This window comes from Orbicella franksi, chromosome 6 (assembly GCF_964199315.1).
Source record: "Orbicella franksi chromosome 6, jaOrbFran1.1, whole genome shotgun sequence".
Classification (NCBI taxonomy): domain Eukaryota; kingdom Metazoa; phylum Cnidaria; class Anthozoa; order Scleractinia; family Merulinidae; genus Orbicella; species Orbicella franksi.
In genome coordinates, this window is record NC_138150.1 from 7,039,032 (window position 1) to 7,063,817 (window position 24,786).

General features: G+C 39.1%; 3 protein-coding genes across 3 annotated transcripts; 2 read left to right on the plus strand and 1 right to left on the minus strand.

Moving 5' to 3' along the window:
- Window positions 1-360: 360 nt before the first annotated feature.
- LOC145490424 (uncharacterized) lies at window positions 361-1,209 on the minus strand. The gene has a single exon (XM_081469547.1). It carries the CDS (start codon window positions 1,207-1,209, stop codon window positions 361-363), a length of 849 nt encoding a protein of 282 aa, XP_081325673.1.
- An 8,711-nt stretch (window positions 1,210-9,920) lies between these two features.
- Window positions 9,921-14,405, plus strand: LOC145489260 (integumentary mucin A.1-like). Its single transcript, XM_081468225.1, has 5 exons — window positions 9,921-10,030; window positions 12,163-12,177; window positions 12,782-12,922; window positions 13,120-13,418; window positions 13,548-14,405. Exons 1-4 carry the CDS (start codon window positions 9,991-9,993, stop codon window positions 13,413-13,415), a joined length of 492 nt encoding a protein of 163 aa, XP_081324351.1. The 5' UTR covers window positions 9,921-9,990; the 3' UTR covers window positions 13,416-13,418; window positions 13,548-14,405.
- Window positions 14,406-16,262: 1,857 nt separating this feature from the next.
- LOC145489258 (uncharacterized) lies at window positions 16,263-23,601 on the plus strand. The gene is made up of 6 exons (XM_081468221.1): window positions 16,263-16,540; window positions 18,846-18,860; window positions 19,582-19,740; window positions 20,190-20,333; window positions 20,687-20,935; window positions 22,143-23,601. The coding sequence occupies exons 1-6, from the start codon at window positions 16,501-16,503 to the stop codon at window positions 22,163-22,165; spliced, it is 630 nt and encodes a 209-aa protein (XP_081324347.1). The 5' UTR covers window positions 16,263-16,500; the 3' UTR covers window positions 22,166-23,601.
- Window positions 23,602-24,786: the final 1,185 nt, after the last annotated feature.

Below are 24,786 nucleotides of genomic sequence, written 5' to 3' on the forward strand. Positions count from 1 at the left end.
CCAACCATGGGGCCTTCTCCAGGTTACCATTCGACTTTCTTCTCTGCAAGGTACCGTCTTACAACTGGACTCTTCATCAAGTCCGCTATCTGCCTAGAAACAGATTTAAAGGTACTTCCATTGTCCGAGACAATCTTTAATGGCAATCCTCTCCTGGCTGTAAATCTACGAAAAATTCTAAGGAAGGCTTCCGCTGTTAGGTCTGGAACTATGTCAAGGTGAACTGCCCTTGTAACACAGCCGGTATACAGGCAAATCCACACTTTTTCCTCTGTCTTCTTACTGGCTCCCTTAACGTACAATGAGCCTGCGTCGTCTAACCCAGTAAAGGTAAAGGCCGGTCCACTCTTCACTCTAAATTCAGGTAAGGGTGGTGGTGGTGGTGCCTGATAAAGTTTTCCCTCGTGTCGGCGACATGTTACACACCTGTGTAGTAATTTCTTCACCTCTTGCCAGCCAAAACTTGGATCGCAACTCTGTCAAAGTTTCCTTCACTCCATTATGCATTACACTCTCATGACAATTTCTGATCGCCAACGCTGTAAATCCACGATTTGCATCGAGGAGGATGGGATGCTTGGCCGAGTAAGGAAGGTCTGCATGCGACAGCCTACCTCCGCACCTCAGAATGCCAACACGATCAATAAAAAGATTGAACTCCCGCCTCCAACTCTCAAATTTCTTATTCTGCTGCAAGGATTTCTGTACATCTAGGATCCAATACTGTTCTACTACCTCCATATCCTTTGCCCTAATTTCAGAACCAATTAGTAACTGTTCATTGTCTGGTGATAATCTTGCCTTTAGGTTCTCAAGAAATCGCAACACATAGGCTGTAACAAGTAGTAGTCGCTGAAGATTGCTGAACCGGCTAATGTCAATGACACAGCTAATGCTGGAGTCATTAGTGTTCACAAGAAGAGTAAAAGATTTCAGGTTCCCTCGATTTTTCACTGTCATTTCCGTTAAACATTCTTCAGGAATGCGCTCGGTGACGACAATGCTCTTCGACTCTTCCTCACGATGGCTCAGCCACTCAGGACCCATCACCCAGAGTGTGTTTTCCGCGAGCTGAGATGAATTCATACCTCTTGATGGGACATCTGCAGGATTGCTGTCTGTGGGGCAGTACCTCCAACTCTCCACTAGTAGAAGGCTTCTAATTTCTTTGACTCTGCTTCGTACAAACTGTTTCCGTTCTTCGTCCATGCCTCTAATCCAGCAAAGTGCTACTTCAGAGTCACTCCAAAAAGTAATCTTCTTGATAGGAACTTCGCATTTCAGAGCCCCCTCAACGGCTGTGACTAATCTCGCAAGTATGACTGCTGCTAAAAGTTCCAATCTGGGGATTGTTTGGCTACGCAGTGGGCTACTCTTGTCTTGGATGCGGCAAACTTCACATAAGTGCGAAAGGCTCTATGAACTTGGAGGTAGACAACCGCGCCATATGCCTTTAAGAGAGCATCACAAAATCCGTGAAGATTGCAGCAGACAATTTCATTCCCTGGTTCTTTGAAATAGAATCTCTCAAGACGAAGGGGCTGAGATTTCTGAAGACTTGCAACCAGCTTGTCCCACTTCATTCTTAATTGGCCTTCCAACGTGTCGTCTCAGTCGGCTCCGCTCGAACAAAGATCTTGGAAAAGAAGTTTGAACTGCACGACAACTGGTGATATAAAACCGATTGGGTCATAGAATTTTGCTGCCACATCAGCAATGTTCCTCTTAGTCGGTCTTTACTCTGAAGCTAGTCGAACAACTGTCCTCAAGTCAAAAACAAGATTGTTCTCTACAAAATTCCACTGGACTCCAAGAATCTTTTGTTCAGATTTGCTGCTCTCCTGTGCGTCTCCTAATGAAGTCTTGGTGTATGATTGTTCTTTATGAACTACCGATTCCACTGTGGCCCTATCACTCACCAACACGTCTTGCAGGATTACACTGTCATACATATCTCCACCGATAGGTAGCATACCTTGCACAATCCACTCTCCACTCTCATTATCTCACAATCCACTCTCATTATCTTCTATTTGTTTCCTCAACTCAGGAGAGTTTGTTACAGACTTTCGCAAATTGAAGCCCCCTTCTGCTAATCTGACTTTAGATTTGATGTACAGTTCGTAGGCTTCTTCATCAGTGTCTCCCCCTAAGCTAAGATCATCTACTTAGATTGACCTTAGAAATGTCTCATCAAATTCAGGATCCTTCTCTTTACATCCGCCCACGTGGTGTTTCACAGTCGCGTTTAGGAGAAACGGCATCAAACCATAGGAACCTCAGGACATCTCTATCTTCTTCTGTACTGTCACATTCAGAAATGCCTTTTCAATGTCGAAATCTCAGGATGATGTCCATAATCTTCTGTGAAAGTGCTGGCCCGGTGTATGAACAATCATTCAAGGAGTCTCTGTTTGACTTACAGGATGCATCATAGACAATTCTGAGTTTTGTGGTCTCTTTTTCTCTTCTAATGACAGAATGATGAGGCAGGTAATGAACCCTTCCGACTTCACCAGAGGCTGGTTCACTGACTTTCTCCACAATCCCATTTACGATCTGGTCTCTGATCACGTTATCGTATTCTAGCAATACTTGTGGTTCTTGTCTCAGGCGGTTCAACAGACTCATCAGCCGTTTGTGGCTGGTCTCATAGTTGTCTGGTAGAACTGGGTGAACGTCCCTTCATGGTAGATGTACTTCATACATTTCCATGCTCAAAGCAGATGCTGTCAATGAACTGACTATGAACTGACTGTTCAGGACTTGATATTCTCAATGACTCCAGGTCCCAGAATCGTTTGAGCTCTCCAGTAAGGTCGTTGTTCAGAGGTTGGGACGGCTCAGCAGCACATCTTAGGACATGGGTGCTGGATACCAGGTTCACAGATGGATCGCAGTCACGCGTTGAGCTCTGTATTGGTCCAGATAAAACCCAGCCCAACCTTGTGTGTAAAGCTGTTGGACCACTTTCTCCTCTTCTCACTTCTCCTGTCACGGTTTACCAGTATTGATCTGACCCAATAAGTATGTCCACTTCTGCTGGCTCTGCTCCTGTTGAGTAATCGGCAAGATGAATTCCATTGAGGTGCTTGTACATGTTCCTTGCCAGGGCTAGTTATCAGGTAGTTTATCACCAAAATAAACAGCATCACAAGTCTGCAATTTCCCGTATTGTGACCCAAAGGTTTTGATTAGCATTTTCTCTTGACATTCAACTTGTAAACTTAGCTCATCCTTCAAACGGTTTGTGATGTACGATCGCTGACTCCCACTGTCAAGAATTATTCTAGTCTTCACACCTTTCTCCATAAATCCTGACTTACAGACAATGGCTCGAGCTGTCTGTAGAACCATTGGTGTTGCAGAACTAATGAACATAGTTACTTGGGAGTGATCGGGCTTTGGCTGATCTTCTGGGTGCACATTCTCCCTTTGCTCGGGTTTCGCACATTGTTCCTTTGTTCCAGTTTTTTTTCAGCAGGTTGCTCTCACAGATGCTGACATGATGACGGCCACCACATATGAAACATTTCACATTAGATTTGCATTCTCGGCTCAGATGGTCCTTTCTGAGACACACATAACATCTTCCGGTCTTCTTAAGAATATCTCTTCGGGCTTGTGCATTAGGAACGGTCTCACAGCTATTAGACGAATGAGGTTGTTTGCAATAGGTACAAGTTGGCTTACTATCTGACTTAGAAAATAGTGATGAGGCACAGGGTAGGCCTTTCCAATGCTGCTTGTTCTTTCGGAATGGTGGGTCTGGCTGCGAATTGTGATTTCCCTGTGCAGTTCTCTCCCGTACTTCCAATTCTTGATGCATAACTGCATAACTGCCAACAGCCTGTCTAATTCCCATGAAAGCAAGCTACCATAGGATTCTGATGGTACTTCAAGAGCCTTACGACCACGTACATGAACCTCCACTAAGTCATAGAGCTGTCTCATGCCCCTTAGATCATTATTAGAATAAACAGGTGCCATGTTGATGAGGTCATCAATGTGTTTGTTTACAATCATCTGTTTGTTGCCAAATCTGGTCTTCAAAATACTAATGGCCTCTTCATAATTTGTATTCGTAATAGCAAGACCTACAATTGCCTCAGAAGCGGTTTTCTCCAGAGAGAGTTGAGATATTAAACTTGTCAATAGTCGCTAACTTAGAGTTCTTATGTATTGTAATATCTCCATTGAGTCTCTTTAGGACCAACTTTGGGAGCTTAATTTGAGAGCCTGCAGCATGCACTTGACTTTGAGGTGAATCATTAGAAAGAATATTCACATGGCTTACCGACTGCGCGGACTCGGTCGTCGGCCCCTTTGACGTGTGAGGGCTGGCTTCTACTTTTGGAGCAATGATGGCCAGCGCTTCATCTAATCTGGCAAGAACCAATTCCACGTGACTACAGAATTGGTCAGTTTCTTCAATTTCGCTGACAATTTCTTCCTCCGTTGATAAATCGAGAATCTCCTTATCCAGTCCCTGGATAACGTCCAACTTTTCCTTTAGAGAGGACTTTTAAAGGATTGGAGTGGCTCGTTGTTTTGAACGACTCAACAGGTCGTCGCTCAAAGAGTTAAGAATTTCGTTCGCACTCTCCAATTTCCTTTCTGTGGAATTTCGATGTCCAGTTCTGACGGCTTTTTTTTTCGTAAGTTCCGAGGACATTGTTGAGGTTTCGTCGCTTGTAGACTTGACAGTCACTTGTGGTGTACTCTTCTTTCCGTTCTTTTTCCCGCCGGCAGTCGAGAGAAGAACTTCTCGCCTTCGAAGGTTTTAAGGATTTCGGGATTTGCTCTAGCGCACGTCCGGCTCGAAGTGATCAATGTTGGAAAGTAGTTAAGATACACCCGACGGGCTCCATTTCAACCTTTTAATTCTCCTACAACTCGGGACTGTGCTAACAACAACGCGAACACAACCAAGGATCGATTTTCAAAGAGCAGAAGCACGAGGTCTTAACTAGCCCACAAGGCTTAGCGCGTATACCTGCGTCACGTCCGGTCACGCTAACAAATGCCACGCTCACAAGAGTTCTAACACAGAAGATCTTGCCGCGTATTGTCAGGAGCTTCTCGCAGAGTAAAGAGTAAACATTTTTTTTTAAAGCTAAACTAGCTAAATACCACTTTTGAGGTACACAGGTGCACTATTTCGTTTTCATCATTTAATCACATTATCAAATTTTTCAAACTGAGTCCTTTTGTGATAAATTTAGGAAATCTATCCAAAGCAAGTTCAAAAACACCAGGAATGCTGCAAAAGTAATACTAATACTACTACTACTACTAATAATAATAATAATAATAATCATAATCATAATAGTAATAATAATAATATAATCACATTTAACTAGGGTAAGCACGTCAGCAAATGCTGTTATTAAAGGGTGCCCTGGGCAACTAAAAATGAAAATGAAATAGCAATAAAAATCCTAAAAAGATTACAACATTATGTAGCAAAAGATAAAAACTATATACAACATATAGTAAAAGATAATCAAATTGGCTATGAGCCCCTCAACTTGGAAAATTGATCGTCTGTTAAGTCTGTAAACAGTGACAATTTTGATGGCTCTGACTTAAGGTTTAATCTGTAGGTTAAGTTAAAGTTAAAACCCACTAGAAAAACGTATCGGTAAGAGAATATACCGTTGAAAACATTCATGAAGTTATCGGTGATCCTCGTCCGAGATAATAATAAAGAAAGCAACGCTTCTTGTTCGATCAGCAAGGCAATTATAATCGGAATCTCCTTTTTATTCCTATTTTTTCGTTCTTTATTTTGGCAGGCGATATCAGTGATTTTTTTCTTTCTTTGTTACCATTTGAGAGATTGTAGAAATGAAAAAAAAAAAAACATTATGCAACGTAGAGTCATGTACAGCACCGCAAATGATCCCCGACCGCAAATGATCATGATCCCCAAATTGGACCGCAAATGATCCCGAACCGCAAATGATCCCCGATGTGGACCGTAAATGATCCCGCCGTAAAACGTGGAATGGCATAGGGTTTGCTACCATGTTTTTTCTTTATTCATTTTATTTTCATCATCCAAACGATAAATGTAAAGAAAAGATACTGACAACGTAAACTAAAATTTAAAATATAATACGCATGATGAATAATTCTCTCTTGTCTTTTTTCCAGTAGTATTATGGCTGCATTCGCATCTTTCATTCATTCCTTTTTTTTTTTTTTTATATTGATCAATATTTTGTTCAAGATCATTCTCGGTTTGCTCATAATTCGAAACTTCTTACAGCTCATCAATTTTGTGATTTTCAATATCTCCTCAGTTTTCGGCAATCGGGTACGGTAAAACCTATATAAGAGGACACCTTCGGAAAATGAGCTATTTACATAATTAGCTTCTATATATAAAAACGTTCGTGCGAAAATCTATTCAATGTAGAACATTTCTGAGGTAAGATATTGAGTACATGTGTCAGAAATGTGAAGAATAACTAACTTGACACGGTGCAATCGACTGTAAAATGGCCTTGGACAGCACGATGTTCGAAACCCGGGGGAGACTCCTATATGAAAAGGTCGGGGATGCTCGTCGTCTCGGGTACAAATCAAGGATTCTGGTCTCACTTAGGGTGTTGATGACGAAACGTCACCATTCTGCTGTCAAAGTATTCTTTAAGATGCACTCGAAGAAATAATAATAAAAGAAACGCTCTCATTTGTTTTCCGCTGAAGTGGTATCTTTTAGGAGTCTGATGAGGCTTGAGCAACGTCCACATTATTCTTCTTTAGGAGTTAAATTCAAATTTTCCGACGAGCATCCCTGACCTTCTCATATGGGAGTGTCGCCCGAGGTTCTAAATGTCTAACAGAGAGTGAAGGAGTGATCATGAAGGAGTGAAGGAGTGAAGGAGTGAAGGAGTGAAGGAGTGAAGGAGTGAAGGAGTGAAGGAGTGAAGGAGTGAAGGAGTGAAGGAGTGAAGGAGTGAAGGAGTGAAGGAGTGGAGGAGTGGAGGAGTGGAGGAGTGGAGGAGTGGAGGAGTGAAAGAGTGAAGGAGTGAAGGAGTGAAGGAGTGAAGGAGTGAAGGAGTGAAGGAGTGAAGGAGTGAAGGAGTGAAGGAGTGAAGGAGTGAAGGAGTGAAGGAGTGAAGGAGTGAAGGAGTGAAGGAGTGAAGGAGTGAAGGAGTGAAGGAGTGAAGGAGTGAAGGAGTGAAGGAGTGAAGGAGTGAAGGAGTGAAGGAGTGAAGGAGTGAAGGAGTGAAGGAGTGAAGGAGTGAAGGAGTGAAGGAGTGAAGGAGTGAAGGAGTGAAGGAGTGAAGGAGTGAAGGAGTGAAGGAGTGAAGGAGTGAAGGAGTGAAGGAGTGAAGGAGTGAAGGGGTGAAGAGAGAAGGAGTGAAGGAGTGAAATCGTTCCACCACTTAAAAACTATATACAATTATTTTGATGTTAATAAGGTCTGGAAAGCGAAGGGAGCGCAGGTAAACGACTGTCCAGCTTAATTCGTAAAATATAGATTCAAGCAAGTGTAAAAGCGGAGCTCCCACTGGCACTTATCTTTTTTTTCACTGGACTTTCCATTGCGTTAAATTAGCAGAAAAATATGGGGGGAAATATAACAAATCAAATTATCTATACTACAACAACGCCGAAATTGAAAAGCAGTTTGCACAGTTCCAAAGACCAGTAAAGCGACTTTGAAACATACAAAGAAAGAAACAAACTTGGGAATTCGCCCGTAAACGTATTAAATGTAGATTATGCTGTTCACCCTTAAAGCCTTATATTTCAAACTAATCGTGGCGAAAAACGATATATGCATGACATCAAGGCTGATTATCATGACATCTGCTTTTGGCCGCGGTGGCCCGCAATATAACTTCGCCTTCAGCTTAAAGCGGTTACATGTACGTAGATTTTTAGAGTCTTTTATTGCCACCATCGAATAGTTTGTAGTGCGTTTACTTTCAGCAGTTAATGTTCACAACTATATATGAACTTACCTGAACTTGAAAATACACACGCGCAACCAAAGCCGTCTCTAAACAATTATATAAGTAAAAGATAAGGGCCTGAATATCAAAGTCTACATACGAACCAATTAAGTGGCCCATCAGGCCGGCACTTTTTTATAGCATATCAAAATACTCTGTTGATGATTTATGTATTTTACATATTTTTGGAGTCAGTTTCAGTGTACAGAGAGTCCCAACCGCCGGCTCAAAGCAACCACAAAAATTATTGTCAAATAGCTTCCTTAATAGTTTCCTTAAAAAAGCCTGGTATAGTCATAGGACGTAGATGCATATATATGTATACATTTTTTTTTCATTTACATTCGTACTTGCTTTCAATTATATTGTATGCACATAGCAAAATGAATTATCAAGTCACTTTTTAAGCCGTCAAAGCACTAAATAAACAAATATTCACGAAAACGTGTCGCACTTAAGGTAGCGGAATTTGATGTATTGTTTTACTGTATTTATTATTATTATTATTTTGTTTTCATGAACAATTCACGAGAGAGATGGCTCCACCAACATAAAGGGATCTTAAAGCAGCTAAACGTCCTGGTTATAAACTCACATCATCAGTGAAGCAGCCAGAATTAAATACTGCCAGGCGTAAATTGAAATAAAAAACAATTTTGATTATAGATTTCTACATTAGGGATTCATGTGGCACATATCTTTTGAATAAACGATTGGACTGGATAGCGTTCGGAACCCCCCCGAGTTTTCTGTGCAGTTTTCTACGTTGATATAAACTTGCATGGAAGCGGCAACTATCTTGTGGGTGGGTGGCTGGCCTTGCCGAGGACCACATGAGTCGATTGATTTGGTCTTAAAATTTATTTCGCATTTCTAGTAAATTCTTGACAGTAATGGCCAAGAACGCGAAACACAGCACGTTATGACTTTGAACGTCGAGAAGGTTCTTTCACTTCATTTGCAAAAATTAGAAATAAAGCCTCTGGAACGAAGCGTTAATGAAAAAAAAAAAACGAAGAAATATAAACAACGCTTCCATTCAAATGACAATGCACTTAGTGGGCGCTACACGTAGTTTGTTTAGAGCATTACTTATCTGTGACTTCTCGATGTTCCGGTCTCCATCAATCTGCAGAGTTTGTCCTCTCACGAATGGAAAAAAACTTTTATAACCAACTGAAATCATTCTTTGTCAAATACTATGGGTCCATGGATTGCAAAGGCTTGAAATATTGCTTTAGGACATTTCAATATGAGCATAAAATCCCGAGGAGAGAATGGGGGAGATGTAAAAAAGCATGTCCCGTCTTTAGGCGTGACAAAGATAAGACAGCTTAATAAGGAATCTAGCAGAAGTTCGAGTAACAAGTGGAAAAAGCTTTCTACAGAAATTATTTACATCATATTGCAAAGTGCTGTGCGACTGTTTTAAATGTCTTCTCAAAAGAAGTCAGTTCTAACAACACCAAATGTGGAGAAAAAAAATTAAGTTTATATGAAACACTTGAAAGAAATGATGAAATAAAACTGGCAATGAAATTTGACCAGTGTGTTTGCACAATTTCTCTGAACCTTGAAATGTATTTCTTCGAGTTTCCATGGAGAATTGTTTTTGGTGTTATTTCAGGCAATTAATAATATCTTCAGCTTTTAGAAAATGTAAAAAGGATTGCAATATACTTAAAACCATTCTAGTACAAGGTTTTTGTTCACTAAAAACTGAAATTTCTCGGTCTCTTATCGGATCTCGTCTTGAAGTGCATGTCTTCAAAGGGCTGACAATGATTTTTACTAGACTTTTCTTCTCTTTTTGAAAGACGTGTCGGCTTCAGTTGATCTCAGTAAGAGTCCACTTATTTATTCTTTTAAACGCCATCCGTGTTAATGCTTGTCCAACACTTTGGTTTCCATGGATTGCCAAAGACTTGACTCGTGTTAAAGGTAAATTAATCCAGAGCGCAAAAGCTCTGTACGCAGTCGACGTTTGCGTCTGGAACAAGAAAGAGTGCACGACAAAATGCAGACCACATCAGTTCTTGTTCTAATTTTGGGTGTAGGTAAGGAGGACGAATTTCCCTATTATGTGTTTGAAACCTAAATATATTGCTAACGGCTTGTCATCATTGAGCCAAACAATGAAATAAGGTCTTATTTACTTTTCCTTTTAAACTTACAATAGAAATGTGTTATTTTGCTACCTGTACCATTCTTGACGCTATTCTTCAATGTGTCATGCAATCATTGGCAATATCTTCATTGTGATTGAGTCTTCTCAGTTTTATTGCCTTCATCGTTGTTCCGTTGTTCTTCGAATTAACTGCTCCTCAGGTCTCTTCATGATTTGTCTGAAGTACAGGTGTTATCCGAGAGAACAAACATCCACCAGTAGAGTTTGTTGCAGACCGTTCAAACCATTTTAGTTCAAGGCTGTTTGATAAATTCAGCAGTATGTATTGGTGAAGGCAAAAAATGAAAAAAAAACGTCGTTTGAGATTGTTTGAGAACGCTTTGTTATCGAGGAACCGACATTTCAACCGGAACTTATCATTTTGTTCATGGACCAAAGTTATTGTCAAAGTCTGATTAGAAATAAAGTTACGGCAGAGAAATACGTTTTCACCGACACTTTCCAGCAATTCGCTACAAGCTCGTCGATTATGAAAGACTAGATCCTCATTTGTAACAAACGAGAACGTCTCTCAATAAACTGCAATATCGTATTTCTTAAGGAGTGTCACGTTCGGCAAAAATACTACCACAAACGAATATCGGTTGAACTCGCTACTTTAATAAGCCCCCAAAATTACACCTCAATTTCATTTATTTAAAGTTGAATAAAAGAAACGATAGCTTCCTTGATAAATAATGTACAAAACGAAGTCTCTCGGTAATTTCTCAAAATGACATTTTCTCAGTTAAGGTTGCTGAACACAGTTTTTGATACCTATGTTTCATTCACCTTTTTCTCTAAAACCCTTGATCCCTCGGTCGCCAAAAATGGCAGCAAGCAAGTTAACAACACAAACTTTGGTTTTTTGATGGTTAAGCTGACGTATGTGCTGTTGCCATGGCAACACGAATAAAAATAAACAGGCCTTTAAAATCGGCTTTGTTTATTTGTAGAAAATCTAGTCATCAGATTTTCTTTATAATTTGCATGCACCAAGCTTGTAACGATTCTTACAAGTTAAGACCATTTTGCTAATAATTTAAGAGAGATCTTTAATTGTCCCTTGTTGAAGGTTTACTGGAAAATCTAGAGTTTCCTTTGCTAAAGTTCAATTATTTTCAATACTCCAGTTACTTATTTCCTAAAGTATTTTCGTGCCAAATTTCGTGAAATTCTAATGAGTGGTTCACGAGAAATAGGCGTATTTCCGAGAGTGCAGATTTTCATTCAATCGCAATTTTTTGACTTACTACGCATGCGCTGCATTTAACTGGGTTCTTTCGGTAACAAAGAAAAAGCTGCGAATTGCTGAGTTATTTGCATCTTTACCTTTTCTAACATATATTTATGAAAAAAGACTAAAGCCACCAATACACTGCGTTTAATTATAGAGAAAAATAGCACAGATAGTGCGAGTGCTGAGTAAATAAAATGATCGCTCTATTGACGGCGGCATGTTTGTTTTTTGCAATCCTTGTGCGCGCGCTGAATTGCATCAGCAAAAGCGCGCGCGAAAACTGTGTTCGGCCACCTTAATACAAAATTCAGAATTCATGATCAGTTTGTATTTATTCAAAATACTGTATTATCATTCTTAATATTTTTTTCCATTTCCATAAAAATAGACAAACAACGTCGCTGATAAAATATTGCTTAGTCTTTGTTTCTGGTCAACAAGGACATATTCATCAATTTGTGCTTAGGAAGTTCAGCTGAGCCACGGTCACACCCTTGTTTTTTGTTTAATACTTTAATATATTCCATTGGGAGAGTCATGCCTAACAAACCCTTTAGACTCCTTTTTATGTTATTCTTCTTTAACCAATCACTCCACCTGGTATATTAATTATTTTCAGTCTTAACTGTGAATGGCCAATAGGCACGATATAGAACGCCCCCTAAGATTGGTCAAAATTTAGTTTGCAAAACGACCATACTGTTTGTGTGAGACGTAGGTTTTTTTCGTTAGTCGATCTTTTCGGAATACTCACTGTAGTCATTCTTTTCTCTCTTTTACAGGCTACTCATTAGCAGGTAACATTACTTTTATATCGCCTATATACTCTCTATACTTGATTCTTTAAACTAGACCATAATGGTTACACGAAAACAATTACAAAAGGCGGAGTTTTGATGATCGCTTGCATTAGTCCACGTCTGGATTTTACACAAGACCAAAAAAAGCAAATAAATATAATCAAAATAATTTTTACAGTTATCTTTGAAAAATATGCGATACACCCTGCAGTTGTGGCTGTAAACAAAAAGAAAGATTCGTTCAAAGTTTGCAAATTTCATTTAGCTACTACAGAGAAAATGGGAAAGATCAACTTTCTTCACTGGTTCATCATACAGGTAAAGGCTTGAGTTACCAGAGAACTGCCACAGAGCATACTTATCACGCGATTAGCGTCACCAAGTTACCCTAATTTTGATCCTTCCCATGACGGAATGGCCCCTTATCACTTTACCAACCCCCACCCTCCCTTTGAGGACATCTGGATCCTTTAAAGGTAGCTGAAATAGAATTGCAATGAATTATGAAAAAATCAATAATAAAAGAACTTCACCTTTAACATGGACGTGAATAAGTTTGGTTAAAACTAGGTCTATATCAACTTTTTTTTTTTCAACATAGCTGACACATGCAGTGTAAGTCCTGAAGACCGAAACGATTGTGGATGGTACGGGATTGACAAGGAAACCTGCGAAGACAGAGGCTGTTGCTATGACGACACTGACTTTGGCTTCGAAACTAAGTGGTGTTTTTATCCAACTGGTTTGTATACAGTGCAGGGAAAATAAATCATTTTGTAAAGTTTTAGCACCGCAATGTTGTTTTCATCATTTATTTTCATTATTTTCTATGATCTACCTTCCACGTGAATTAAAAGCGGGAACATAGCGCGATAAAGCCAATAATAAAATACACACCATAGTGAATTTCAGCATCTTCTGTAATTAATTTTCATCCAGATAACAAATGCTACGGGATTGCACCAGAGGAACGGGAAGATTGTGGCTACTATGGGATTCAACGGGAAGAATGCGAAGACGATCGCGGTTGTTGTTTTGATCACACGGTACCTAATGTACCTTGGTGCTTCAAGGGTAGCGAACCAACTGAGACATCCGCGGCCGCTGGGCCAACAGAAAGCACCGAATCACCAGTGGAGCCAACAGAAAGCACTGAATCTCCAGTGCAGCCGACAAAAAGCACCGAATCTCCAGTGGAGCCGACAAAAAGCACCGAATCTCCAGTGGAGTCCTAAAAGGTAGTTTGATACAAAATTGAAGAGTTTAAAATTTACTTTACACGTTCTCAGTTAAATAACTCACGCTAAGGCAAAAGCCTGTATTATATCCACTTCTTCTTATTTATTCATTTTTATTTTTCTTTACAGCCTGCCTTCAGTTACTGATGCAATGACACATGCAAGGAAAAAAAAGAGGGGCTTAGAAATACTCTTGTTATGATAGTGTAGTGGGTATTGAATAAAACATAAACTGGATCATGCAATCAGAAGATTTTACGGTTATATGATTGATTTCCGTTGAGGATTACCGAGAACCCAGTTAGATGTAACGTTTGGCGTGAATAAATCAATGCAAACAAACTTCCAGATTTAAGGCTATCCACACTGTAGTAAGATCTTGTCAAGACATTAACATCAGACTGAGATGATATTTTATCGCCTTTTTAATTACGATCAAATCCTAACAGTTTACACCCTCAGTATTCTAGAGTTCGTTTCAACTGTTAGCATTTTTTTTAAGCATGATTGCAACAAAGTAACAGGAACGAATAGGAAAGGAAGAAATGAAGGAATTGCGCTCTTCCACTTAATCTCAAATGAAACTCTACAATCCCTTGGAGACTAAGAGGGCGTCACGAGGATTTCTTTTTTTATGGGGATAAGGAATACCCATAAAGTTTATTTACGATTGCGGGTCGGACGGAGCATGATTTCTTGAATGGTCCTTCTTTTTTTGATAACTGTAGATCTCTGCACAGGCTCAATATCAGTTTGGCAGAGACAATCAGAGTGAGTGCCTTAAGAAAATCGAGAATCGCTGGCCAGGCTCGTAAGATCGAAAATCCTGATACTTTGCCTAAAGAGCACGTTTATATTCGAACATACCATTGTCAGTTTCAAACAGTTAAAGTTTTCGAGGAAGTTCAAAAAAAATAGACAGGATGAGATTTGCACATTAATTATGTATGCATTAAAATGAAAATTGGCCACTTTGCAACTCCTGGAAAAAACTCTGAAAAGGGCGCAACCTTTCAACTTTTTTTTTACCAATGGCACTGTTGAAAGTTCTCCAGTTCTTAAAAAGGTTTCAGCGTCCTCTGAAGAAATGCCATCTCGAGCTTTAACGAGCTTCATGTAAATATTCATAAATTGGCTAGTTTCAGAAGCTGTAAAGGCACTCTGGTATGTCCGATACAGTCAAGTCGAAAACAACTTTGTTGGAAAGAAAAGTCCTTCTGCTATGACAACATGAAATAAAACATCTGGGCAATTTTGTCCAAGGGGAAAAGGTGCTATGAGGTCACCCCTATGCGAATCAACAACCCGCGTTCGATGTCCTACTAGTAGAAAAGAACGTTCGCATGCGCTGCTGTCAAATTTGCATAATATATATATGTTATTGACCGGCTGGGAGGTCCGTATAGGGAAGAACTGTGACCGAGGTCTTGAAAATGCTGCCCTCGGCCTGCGGCCTCGGGCAGCATTTTCAAACCCGAGGTCACAGTTTTTCACTATACGGACCGACCCTAAGCCGGACAATAACATGTTTATCTTTTTTTCTTGCGGTAAATTGCTTACAAGTGGGTTTGTTTACGCAAGTTTGTCATTGAATTGGCTTACGCGCCGTCTACAGACTCTACAAACCATTGGTAAAAAATCTAACGAGTGAACGAGCGAGTAACTCAGATACTAGACAAAGAAAATGTATTAAAGAACAGATTATACCACTATCCGTTTTGAAACAATGTTCTCAAACTCATTAATAATTCATCAAGTCTAAGCAAAGGAATAATGGCCGTGACGGTGTTTGGATATCTGATCTTAATTAGCATAGATTTTTACGATTTTATTTCCCCGTTTACTCCTTGGTTTTAGTTTCAATTGAGAAGATATATCAAACACTTAAGGCAGTGTTTGACCAAATTTCCAAACACCTCGAAGTTTGTCAAAAATACTCCGCTGCGGGTCGTATTTTCAACTCTCTTCTCGGTGTTTGGAAATGTGGTCACAAACGGTCTTTCTTGTTTGATATATGGTATGAAAATTATGTTTTGACACATCGTTCATTATGTATGCTGTTTCACATTGTGTAGTTATCATTTCATGTGCGTGATTCAAAATATGCACCGCTGGTTCAGAAACTGAAAACCTTCCAATATTGAAAGCTTACAAAACCACGTTTAAATTTCAGAAAACAAACAAAGTTGTTCAAAAGGTATCGGTTTCGTTATTCATGTAACTTGATTTTACCTCTTAATACCGATGCGTAGAAGAACCGAAGAGTTACTGTTAAGTAAACTAAACGTTGATCTTCGTGCAAGTTCAATTCGACAATAGATAAGTGACAAAGTGAAGTGATATTGGCCACTAATATCGATTGATCTGAAGCAAAATGTATACATCTACTCAAGAGAGAGACTCTTCGTTTAGTTTCCTCGGAGGAAAGTTATGAAACGGTTTCACCATCTAATTAACGTTGTAAAATATAATGAAATAGTGAATTGAAATCTTCATCGACTATTATAGTACTCAATAGATGAACTAGAGCTTTTATTAAGTAGGTTTCCAGAGTTAGACCACTTTGTTCAACGAACGTTGAATTGCTACTCTGAGTTTCATGCTTCTAGCGAAGCAATCATCCGACAACTGCCCAAAATAACAAATACAATCAAAGATACTGAAAACAATCTATGCTTTTAATTTCTTGCTCTCAGAAATCAAAACCTGAGCAACTGAGACGCCACCTTTGTCAGATATTATTCGTATTAGCAAGATAAACTGATTATCAATGCTTGGTTTAGTTTCTTACTTTAAACAAACTGTGTTTGTTTTCGGGTCTAATTTTGAATGATTAGTGCGTGGCTAAAACAATGATACATGCAAGCGATCACGTTTTCCTTCTCGTGAATGAAACGTTTTTGAAGGTAAACTCGCCTTGTGTAAATAACCCTTCAACATTCCAAATTAATCAGAGACAGTGTCCATGAAATACACCTTCATCAGTTCGCGGTGATAGGCAAGTGACAGGCATAGCTCGTGAATCCATACAGGTTTACTTGTATTTGGCGCTCCGTTCCGGTGCAGAACCATCGAAATCAAAATGTCCCACTCGGCCTTTGTGATCGTACTGCTGGGAGTAGGTAAGATAAAACGAGAAATCTCTGAATTTTTACTTTTTAAGACTTTGCTGCATTCATTTCTCTCTCTTGTCTGACCTTTTTCCCAGGCCCACTTAGGTGGGGAGTAATTTGCCATTATTGTGGTTTATTTAACTTTGTATTCGATTTTTGAATCGCGATAACTTTAACAAGCTCGCTATCAAAATTCCACTCACTTCATTTCACTTCTTCATCTGATTTCATGTTAGAGCCTCGCCTACTGGGTTTACCAGTGTCGATGGGTCATTATTGTTTTTCATGATATCAGGCCTCGCGAGTTTCTTATTAGGGAGCTTTAGCAGTGACGACAGGGACGCCGAGAACAATGCCTTTTTAAAAAAATGGATCTAAACTTTACCTTCCAATGTCGTAACCGCGTAGATTTGTTCAGTACGCCTATCGGTCTAAAACGTGCTCTATGACAGCGTTCATTTCCAAAGGAAGAAACAAAAAATTAGCCAGTGCAGTTCACGTTCTCCAAAGTAAGGAGAACTTAGTCATTTCACGTTGTTGTTTTGCAGAGGACTACAAAGAAATGTACGAAGATTTATAACGCACGTACACAGCTATTGTGTTGCTCGTTAACCCTTTAGTTTGATGACGTTCTCGTCGCCGTTGCCGTCGTGGTTTGCTAAAGCTCCCTAACAGGGAACTTAAGCAACGACGAACGGACGCCCAGGACGACGCCTAGTAAAAAAAGGAATTTATATTTTACCAGCGAGATTCGCGGTTGTCCGGTACGTCAATGGCTCCAAAAACGTGCTCAATCTAAATATGCAATGACAGCGTTCAACTCTGAATGGAAAGACGAAACTTTATCCGTCTTTATACTACGCAGTACTTGGTCATTGCACGTTCTTGTGTTTACAGAGGACAGCAAAGAAATGAACAAAGATTTATATGCATGTAGATCATCGGTCATCGAATTTCAATATTCTCCTGCGGTAACGATACTAATGGAATAACAGATTATTGATAATATGAATGTCTGCATTCAAGACGACAACTAAACTTTAAGTTTGCAAAATGAGAAGACTGTATAGTACTTGGGAACTTTTCTTGGAAACCTGGCGAAAAAGGCAGATCCAGGTGTTGTTAATTATCGTACTTAATGTTCTTGTGTTAACGGTTTTATATAAAGATACATTTGCAGGTTTTACACAATCATTGCCTGAAGGTTTGGAACACCTGAGAAAGTTTTAATGTCCTGCCTTTGATAGTTTATCTTTATAAGCTGCAAAGACTTCTCATCAAGGATATATCGCAGGTTTTAAAAACTGTTACCAATCATTGGGCTATAACGACGAAAACATGGACAGACTACGCCTGTTATGGTTTCCATAACCTTGCAGTTCATAATTAACTAGGCATTGCCCATAAACACTTTTGTGCAAGTGCGTATTCATTTGTCGAATTTCGTGTACATTTTCCGAGGCAGACCAATATCAAAAACAGCTGCAAACGTCCACCTGTTACGTTCAGATCATTCACATTAGCTAGCAATAGAAAGATGTCAGTTAACGTAGAATTATTTACAGAGGGGGGTTTTATAGAGAGGGAGCCTTATTTCAAATCTTAATGTACTGAATCTGAAAATGATTTTTGTACATATAGCAAGTGCTAAATATATGTTAGTATTAACTGAAACTCAAAATGCAATTTATCGGTCTTTTTTTTTTCCTTTCACAAACACGGAAAAGAGTTTTCTCGTCATTAGTTTACTTTTGCATTCGCAATTTCATCATTGTCGGAGCCGATTTCTAATTGAGGAACATCTTCTAGGATCAATTACTCCTCTCGAATTACGTGAACGACTTAATTTGCTGTTGTTTCTGTTGTTGTTTTTATTTTCCCGCTACGAGCCTGGGGATGGGCTGAAGATGACGTGCATGGCTCAATAGACAGGAGGAGGTTCCAAAGGTTTCCCAAAGAAGGAGAGAACGGGGGTTATTAGGGAGCGAAGATTGTGTCAAAAACAAGCAAGGGCTATTAGGGGGGGGGGTTAATAGAGAAAGGAGCTCTATGGAGCTTTTACAGCATTTTGAAATATGAATTGAGAATAATCTTATGAATATTTCCTATTTAAAAACCCATTGTTTGTTTGTCATACCGCTGAACTAACAAAACCGTAACAATCCCTGTTATCATTGTCTCCCTATACGTAAAAGGCTATCGCATATTTCTTTGCTTATTCTTTATATGATATTTTTCTCTTTCTTTTCTCTGCTCGTCTTGATGATTCTCGAAGACTTTCACAATACTAATTAATACCTTTTTTTCTTAATAGGCTACGTTTTGGGAGGTAAGAGTAAAGACATTTTAATTTGATGCTAAAATAAGGAAAATAAAGACCCAGTCAAACCCTTTTTTCTATTCAAGAAGTGCTCTCGTTCCTTTCTGTTTGAAAAGCATGCCAATACCGCTTTACCTCTTTAGGGCTAAGTTTTACGTTCGTGGGAGTCTACAACAGATTTCTGTTTTCACGGAAATAATTTTAAAGCTGGAGACTCCATTTAAATAATAATACATTTTGATAGCGCTAGTTATAAAATATTCAAAAGCGCTTTACATATCATGATAAAAAATATAAAAGGTTACATTACAATTAACAAAATAAAATATGCTCTTACAAGGCTAAACCATTTTTAGACTTAAAACTTTCCATTTAAAATCATTATTAAAGCGCTGTTCCTTCTAGGCCCTCAAATTATGAATGCAACGGTCCAAAGGAAAGAGTCAAAAGTTGCACAGGACAAGAGTGGGATCAAATATTCATGTCATCAATGTTCTTGTGCTGTTCTAATGTCTCTATTAGCTTAAATTTCTCTCTTATTTCCTCGTTAGCAAACTGAATTTGCTCAATTTAGCACATTCTGACGGGAGAGCCTGGAACAAGATCGTTAATGCAATCACCACTACTGCATTACTCCCATTAATCCCTTTCATTACCCGTCAGGGAAAATCGTCCATCTTCTTTTCCAAAATTTCAACTTGTACTCTCTTTTTTCGATTTTGTTTTTAAGACACCTTGCATAGGCATTGCTATGATATTGACCCTAACAAGCGGCTAGACTGCGGCTATTATGGGATAAGGAAAGAAGAATGTGAGGTTCACCGAGGCTGTTGCTATGATGACACTGTTCAAGGCGTGCCTTGGTGTTTCAGAAGTAAAACTGATCTAGGTAATAAATAATTAGAATATGAAAACTGTAAGGTTGAAACTGTCAATGAAAACATTTCATTCATTGTTGAAATTTCAACAACATACGACCAAACAAAAGATATCTTAACTTTTGACTTTCCTATATGGCGGACCACTCTGTTGGCACGCGATGAGTTGAATGAAAGCGACGCTGGTAAGGCTACTGCATCCCCAGATAGGTATTGCTTCGTCGACGATCTGGTCTGGTCTATTTTGCTATGCCTACGAGTTGTAGTGTTTCTGCATGCTACCAGAAGGGATAGAAATATTCCATCGTTCGCCTCTAAGAAAAAAATAGTGGATCCACTCAATTCGTTGAGACGAAGGAAAGGAGTTTACGTTCGCCGAAAGAAAAGATCGAAAAAAGAAGTGATACAAAGAATTTTCACCGCGACTTGTAGCTATTGTAGCTATTTTTTTTTTTAACAGCTGACAAATGTCGTTCCATCGACGTCAAAAAACGTGCTGACTGTGGATGGATTGGTATTAACAAAGACGTCTGCGAAGGAAGAGGCTGTTGCTATGACGACAGGAGATACAACATGGGCTCCAAGTACTGCTTTTATCCGAAGAGTAAGTACATGATTCTTGGTGGGGCTCTTTTCTTTTCGGAAAAGTCTTATTCTCAAATCTCATATTAGTCTATGCATGTGTCTCAATCTGTGAACAAGAGAGCTTACTGGCCGGCGACCAAATTCTGTAAATGAGCTAGTTAGCACCAGATTTCACTATAGATTCTTTTTCAAACAAGTTTGTCTTCAAGCGGTATTATGCTTATGCCGGACACAAGTTTCTGTCACAGAAAGCAACTTTTCTTGTGGGGTTGTCCAAACAGTCTCCGGTTCCAACAGCGGCACTTTAAAAGGTAAGTTATGTTTGATTTTTTAATTATTACTGTTGTTGTTGTTTGCGTTTTCATTTCACAGGTAGCAAATGTTACGATATTGCTCCAGAGAATCGCAAGGACTGTGGATATTTCGGTATAGGCCGTGACGAGTGTGAAAAAGAGAGAGACTGTTGCTTTGACCATACGGTCCAGAATGTACCGTGGTGCTTCTTCGGTCATAAACGACCACCTTCTTTGGCTCCCCAAACGAAGGCACCAACGGAGAAGCCAACTGAAGAGGGAGTCACGGAGGGATCAGCCGAGGAACTCACTGAGCAGTCAGTTGGAGGTACGCAATTGCAAGTGTAGCAGTTACTATGCAAAATTCTTATCGTTAACAAAATGTCCTTTACTGATGTCCAAGGCTTTATTTTCTCAATCAAGTAGAAAATGGCCGCTTCCTGTTTGCATATAGCCTAACTCCTCGAACATCTTTTAGCTAGAATTTGAAAGAATTTGTGTTAACCGTCGCACGGCTTGGGTTGAAACGTTTCAGTTTTCCTACGTCTGTTGTTTTACACACCACAGCATGTAAAAACACGCGAGCCTTCTTCGTTTTGTTACTGACAGTAACATCAAGCAGCCTAGGACTTAAAACATTACATACATTCTTTATTCAAGACGCAAAGTTACAAAAGTATACATATAAAAACAACAAATAAAAAAAGAAAAGGCGTCTCGAAAAGGAAGTTATGAGGTGAACCCTATGTAAAAACTCCCTAAAATAATACGAGAAATACAGAAAATATATAAAAACAAGGATCCTTAATTAAACATTCAGATACAATTTGAGCTTGGATCGGAATAGCTGGAAGCTATCAGCTTCCACTAAGTCTCCTGGTAAATTATTCCATAGCTTAACTATTCTAATTAAAGAAGCTCAGTCAGTGTATTGTGAGTTATATTGGCCACGAACAAAATTACCTTCAAAGTCAGAGTAGTAGTTTACTAAGAAAGAAAAACAAGAGAGACTATTAAAACATAAAGGAACAAGGATGGTTAAGGATGAAGAGGATTAAAACGGATTACAAAAGACGAACTTAAAAAATTTAGGCTAAACCGCGACATATCTCCTTTAATACTAAAGAACAACATAATTTCTGGTCTTGTAACACTCGCTCTGATTGGTTGCGAGGACACTTCGCACAAAGATTTGTTTCTACGGTCTTGAAATGCCATCGCATTTTGCTGGCTCCATTTTCTAAAATATATATATATTATTACATAGAAAAGGGCAGTTTTGTGTCAACGTTCTTCAAAGCAAACACTTGGAAAAGTACCAGACTTAAATGTAAGACTTTGATTTCCTAAATTTTCTCTGTTGAATCCAGTTCAGTTTTGTTTTTTCGTTAAGCCGGCAGAACAACGTAAAACCACTCGCAACACTACATGTAGTCTGGCAAAACATATATTTAAAAGCTTGGTACTGAAATAACATAGCAGAATGCTTTGCTTTTTACTTAGTCCGATTATTTTTCTGTTGCTTTCATCCACAGCCAGAATTGTTCCTGGGGGATGAAGTTTCCTGACCCTCAGGCTACCTCACCAAGTAAACGTTAACGTTAAGAACGTAGCCGTGGCTAGTAAAGTGATGTCCACTATTATGCAATAGTTTGCACGATAATAAAGGGACTGATTCATGATGCTGCTGACAAATTAAGATTAAATTAAAGTAGAATTAAAGAGATGTCTGGTCTATATTTGCTTCATCTCTTGTTTTCCAGGAACCCACCCTGCCTTCTTGAACACCCTTCAGCTCAGTTGCTTTAGTTGTGCGGTTCTTCTCAGATACCTGTGAAATTGTTTAATTGAATTGCACAGTGTCTCAGGCTCTTTCTCTGCGGCATTTGCTTGAGCGTCGCATTCTGATATCATAGCGTAATTTGAATAGATCAAACCAGCGTTCTGACATTTTAAACTACATTGCTGGATGCAGCTCCGCCATCAAAGCTGCTTGCAAGCACTTTAAGACCACCATTCCTTAACCTTGATACCTTTCTTGCGCAGTTACTGAAACTCTTCAAATAGTCTCTTCTCCATTTCTGCAAAAGCTGCATGCCGTCCCACTCCTGCGTTCTTTGATTTGTAATTTAAATTTCTAAGGGATTATACATGCTAGCCTTCACTTCGTGCTTATAGCGAGCTTTGTACTCTCGAGCAGCCTTGGCCCTACAGTGGACCAGGCGCCTGATAGCAACGAATACTAGTCCATAACAGGGTTACCTTTCAGCACTGAATTCGCAGCTACCAGTTAATTCACCTGCGAGGAGAAAGGCATTGTGCGATCTAGAGTCAAGTGTCTTGTCCAAAAAGACGAAGCAATGACCCCGACATTCATTTCATATACTGTTTTGTTTGGATTTTCATCTTTTGAACCAACGCGAAAGTTTCTTATTGTGTGAATTGTTACAATGCTCAATGATGGCGGTATAGGATAAAATATTGTTGAAGACACAGTCAGCAATGAAAGGTGAACGAGGGTGCTTAACATAATTTCTACTAGTATTAATTTGTGCCCCCTCATAGTATGAGATTGTCATTCCAAACTATAAGGTCTTGGCACTCAAATAAAGTTTCACCATCATCATCACGTCAGATATCTTGAGGTAGATATGTAGCAGTATTGCACAATATGATTCAAGTTTCCTTAACAACGCCTTTCGTGTTTTGTTTTTTCAAACTCATTTGGGGATAAATAAGAATGATAGCTGATCTTGTCAAAGTAAGATGAAACTGCTAATTGTATCCGGTTATGATCTTTATTAAATCCATTTTGAAATCACTGGTTATCCTTGCAACCTGATTGGCTCTCAGTGGTGCGATTTATTCACGAATCGCACTATTTTTTGCTCTAAATCGCATCTTTTTCTCAGCCAATGAGAATGGGACAGTAAAACAAAACAAGCAATCAGATTTCAAGATTAGTTTAAAGTAATAAATAAAATTTCAGGAAAATGAAAGGCAAAAAGCCATTGTGTGGAGAATTTTGGAACTACTATTACGAAAACTTTCTCATTGTAGTTTTTTTCCAAAAAATTGACGAATTCAATTAATTACAGTTTCTGACGATTATGAGCTCCTTCAGGCTGAAGACCTTCTTTAATGGAAGTTTTCAACTTTCAGTGTCCATTTTAACGAATATTTTGGCGATTTTTCTTCAATATCTGCTCGAGATCCGTATGATACCGAGTCCAGTAAAACATAAGCAAACAAAACCACACAACAACAAATTCAGAGCCATCTCAATAAGGTAGATGTTTCCAGGTTTCCGGTAGTTTCAAACGAAGCAACAAAAGAGCTCAACTCTGTCGCTGTGAATAAACATAGTCAACACACGCCACAATGCACAAAATAATGAATGAACGAACTTCTTACGAAGCCGGTGCCAGTCCCGCCATCTTGGAAATATCTTAAAACAAATGGCGCCGCAAGAACTTGACAAGGTCCCGAGTATTGAGTCCTACGCCGAGGTCACAAAAAGAAACGGAGATGATAACGAGCTGGACTCCCTTAAAATCATGCCATTGAACGGTATTTAAAAGAAAAAAAACGTACTATTTACTAGGCATCGTGCACTCGAGGGAGTTTCACAATTCAAAAGAAATCGATCGCAGAATTACACAGGATATGCACCTTCAAATTCCTTCTCCAAAGACAATGAAAAGTCTCAGCCTCAACCACAGAAGAAAGGAAAGCCTTCCATAATTGATTCAGGCGACGAGAATTGAACTTTTATACCTGAAGTAGACTATTTTCGTTCTGACTTCAGAACTGCTTGTTTCTTTGTCATGCTCGAATGAGTTTTCGTCACATGACATGGTTTTGCATATTAAATGAGACGTAAAGGCGTTTCCGGTTCAGCTTTTTTTTAAAAACCGGCTACTGGAACAATACACCAAAAATCTAAAATTTAAGGCGATAAAATTGTGCGATTTCAAAATGGATCTAATAAAGTGGCAATTGAACTTTGTGTCGTGAAATTTTGGTCTGAAATCATACTTGTGATTTAAAATCGAACTCGCGCTGCGCGCTCGTTCAATTTTGAAATCACGCGTATGATTTCAGACCAAATTGCACTCCACTCAGTTCAATTACCATTATGAATTACTCATCACATTCAAACAAAGGAAATGTCAGCGG

What these genes read in the sequence shown, in the direction of transcription:
- LOC145490424 (XM_081469547.1), bottom strand. Translation starts at nt 1,209, where the DNA reads ATGGACGAAGAACGGAAACAGTTTGTACGAAGCAGAGTCAAAGAAATT.
- LOC145489260 (XM_081468225.1), top strand. Translation starts at nt 9,991, where the DNA reads ATGCAGACCACATCAGTTCTTGTTCTAATTTTGGGTGTAG. An exon ending in GTGGTGTTTTTATCCAACTG is followed by an intron (nt 12,923 to 13,119) that starts GTTTGTATACAG and finishes ATTTTCATCCAG; the next exon opens with ATAACAAATGCTACGGGATT.
- LOC145489258 (XM_081468221.1), top strand. Translation starts at nt 16,501, where the DNA reads ATGTCCCACTCGGCCTTTGTGATCGTACTGCTGGGAGTAG. An exon ending in CAGAAGTAAAACTGATCTAG is followed by an intron (nt 19,741 to 20,189) that starts GTAATAAATAAT and finishes TTTTTTTAACAG; the next exon opens with CTGACAAATGTCGTTCCATC. An exon ending in CACTGAGCAGTCAGTTGGAG is followed by an intron (nt 20,936 to 22,142) that starts GTACGCAATTGC and finishes TTTCATCCACAG; the next exon opens with CCAGAATTGTTCCTGGGGGA.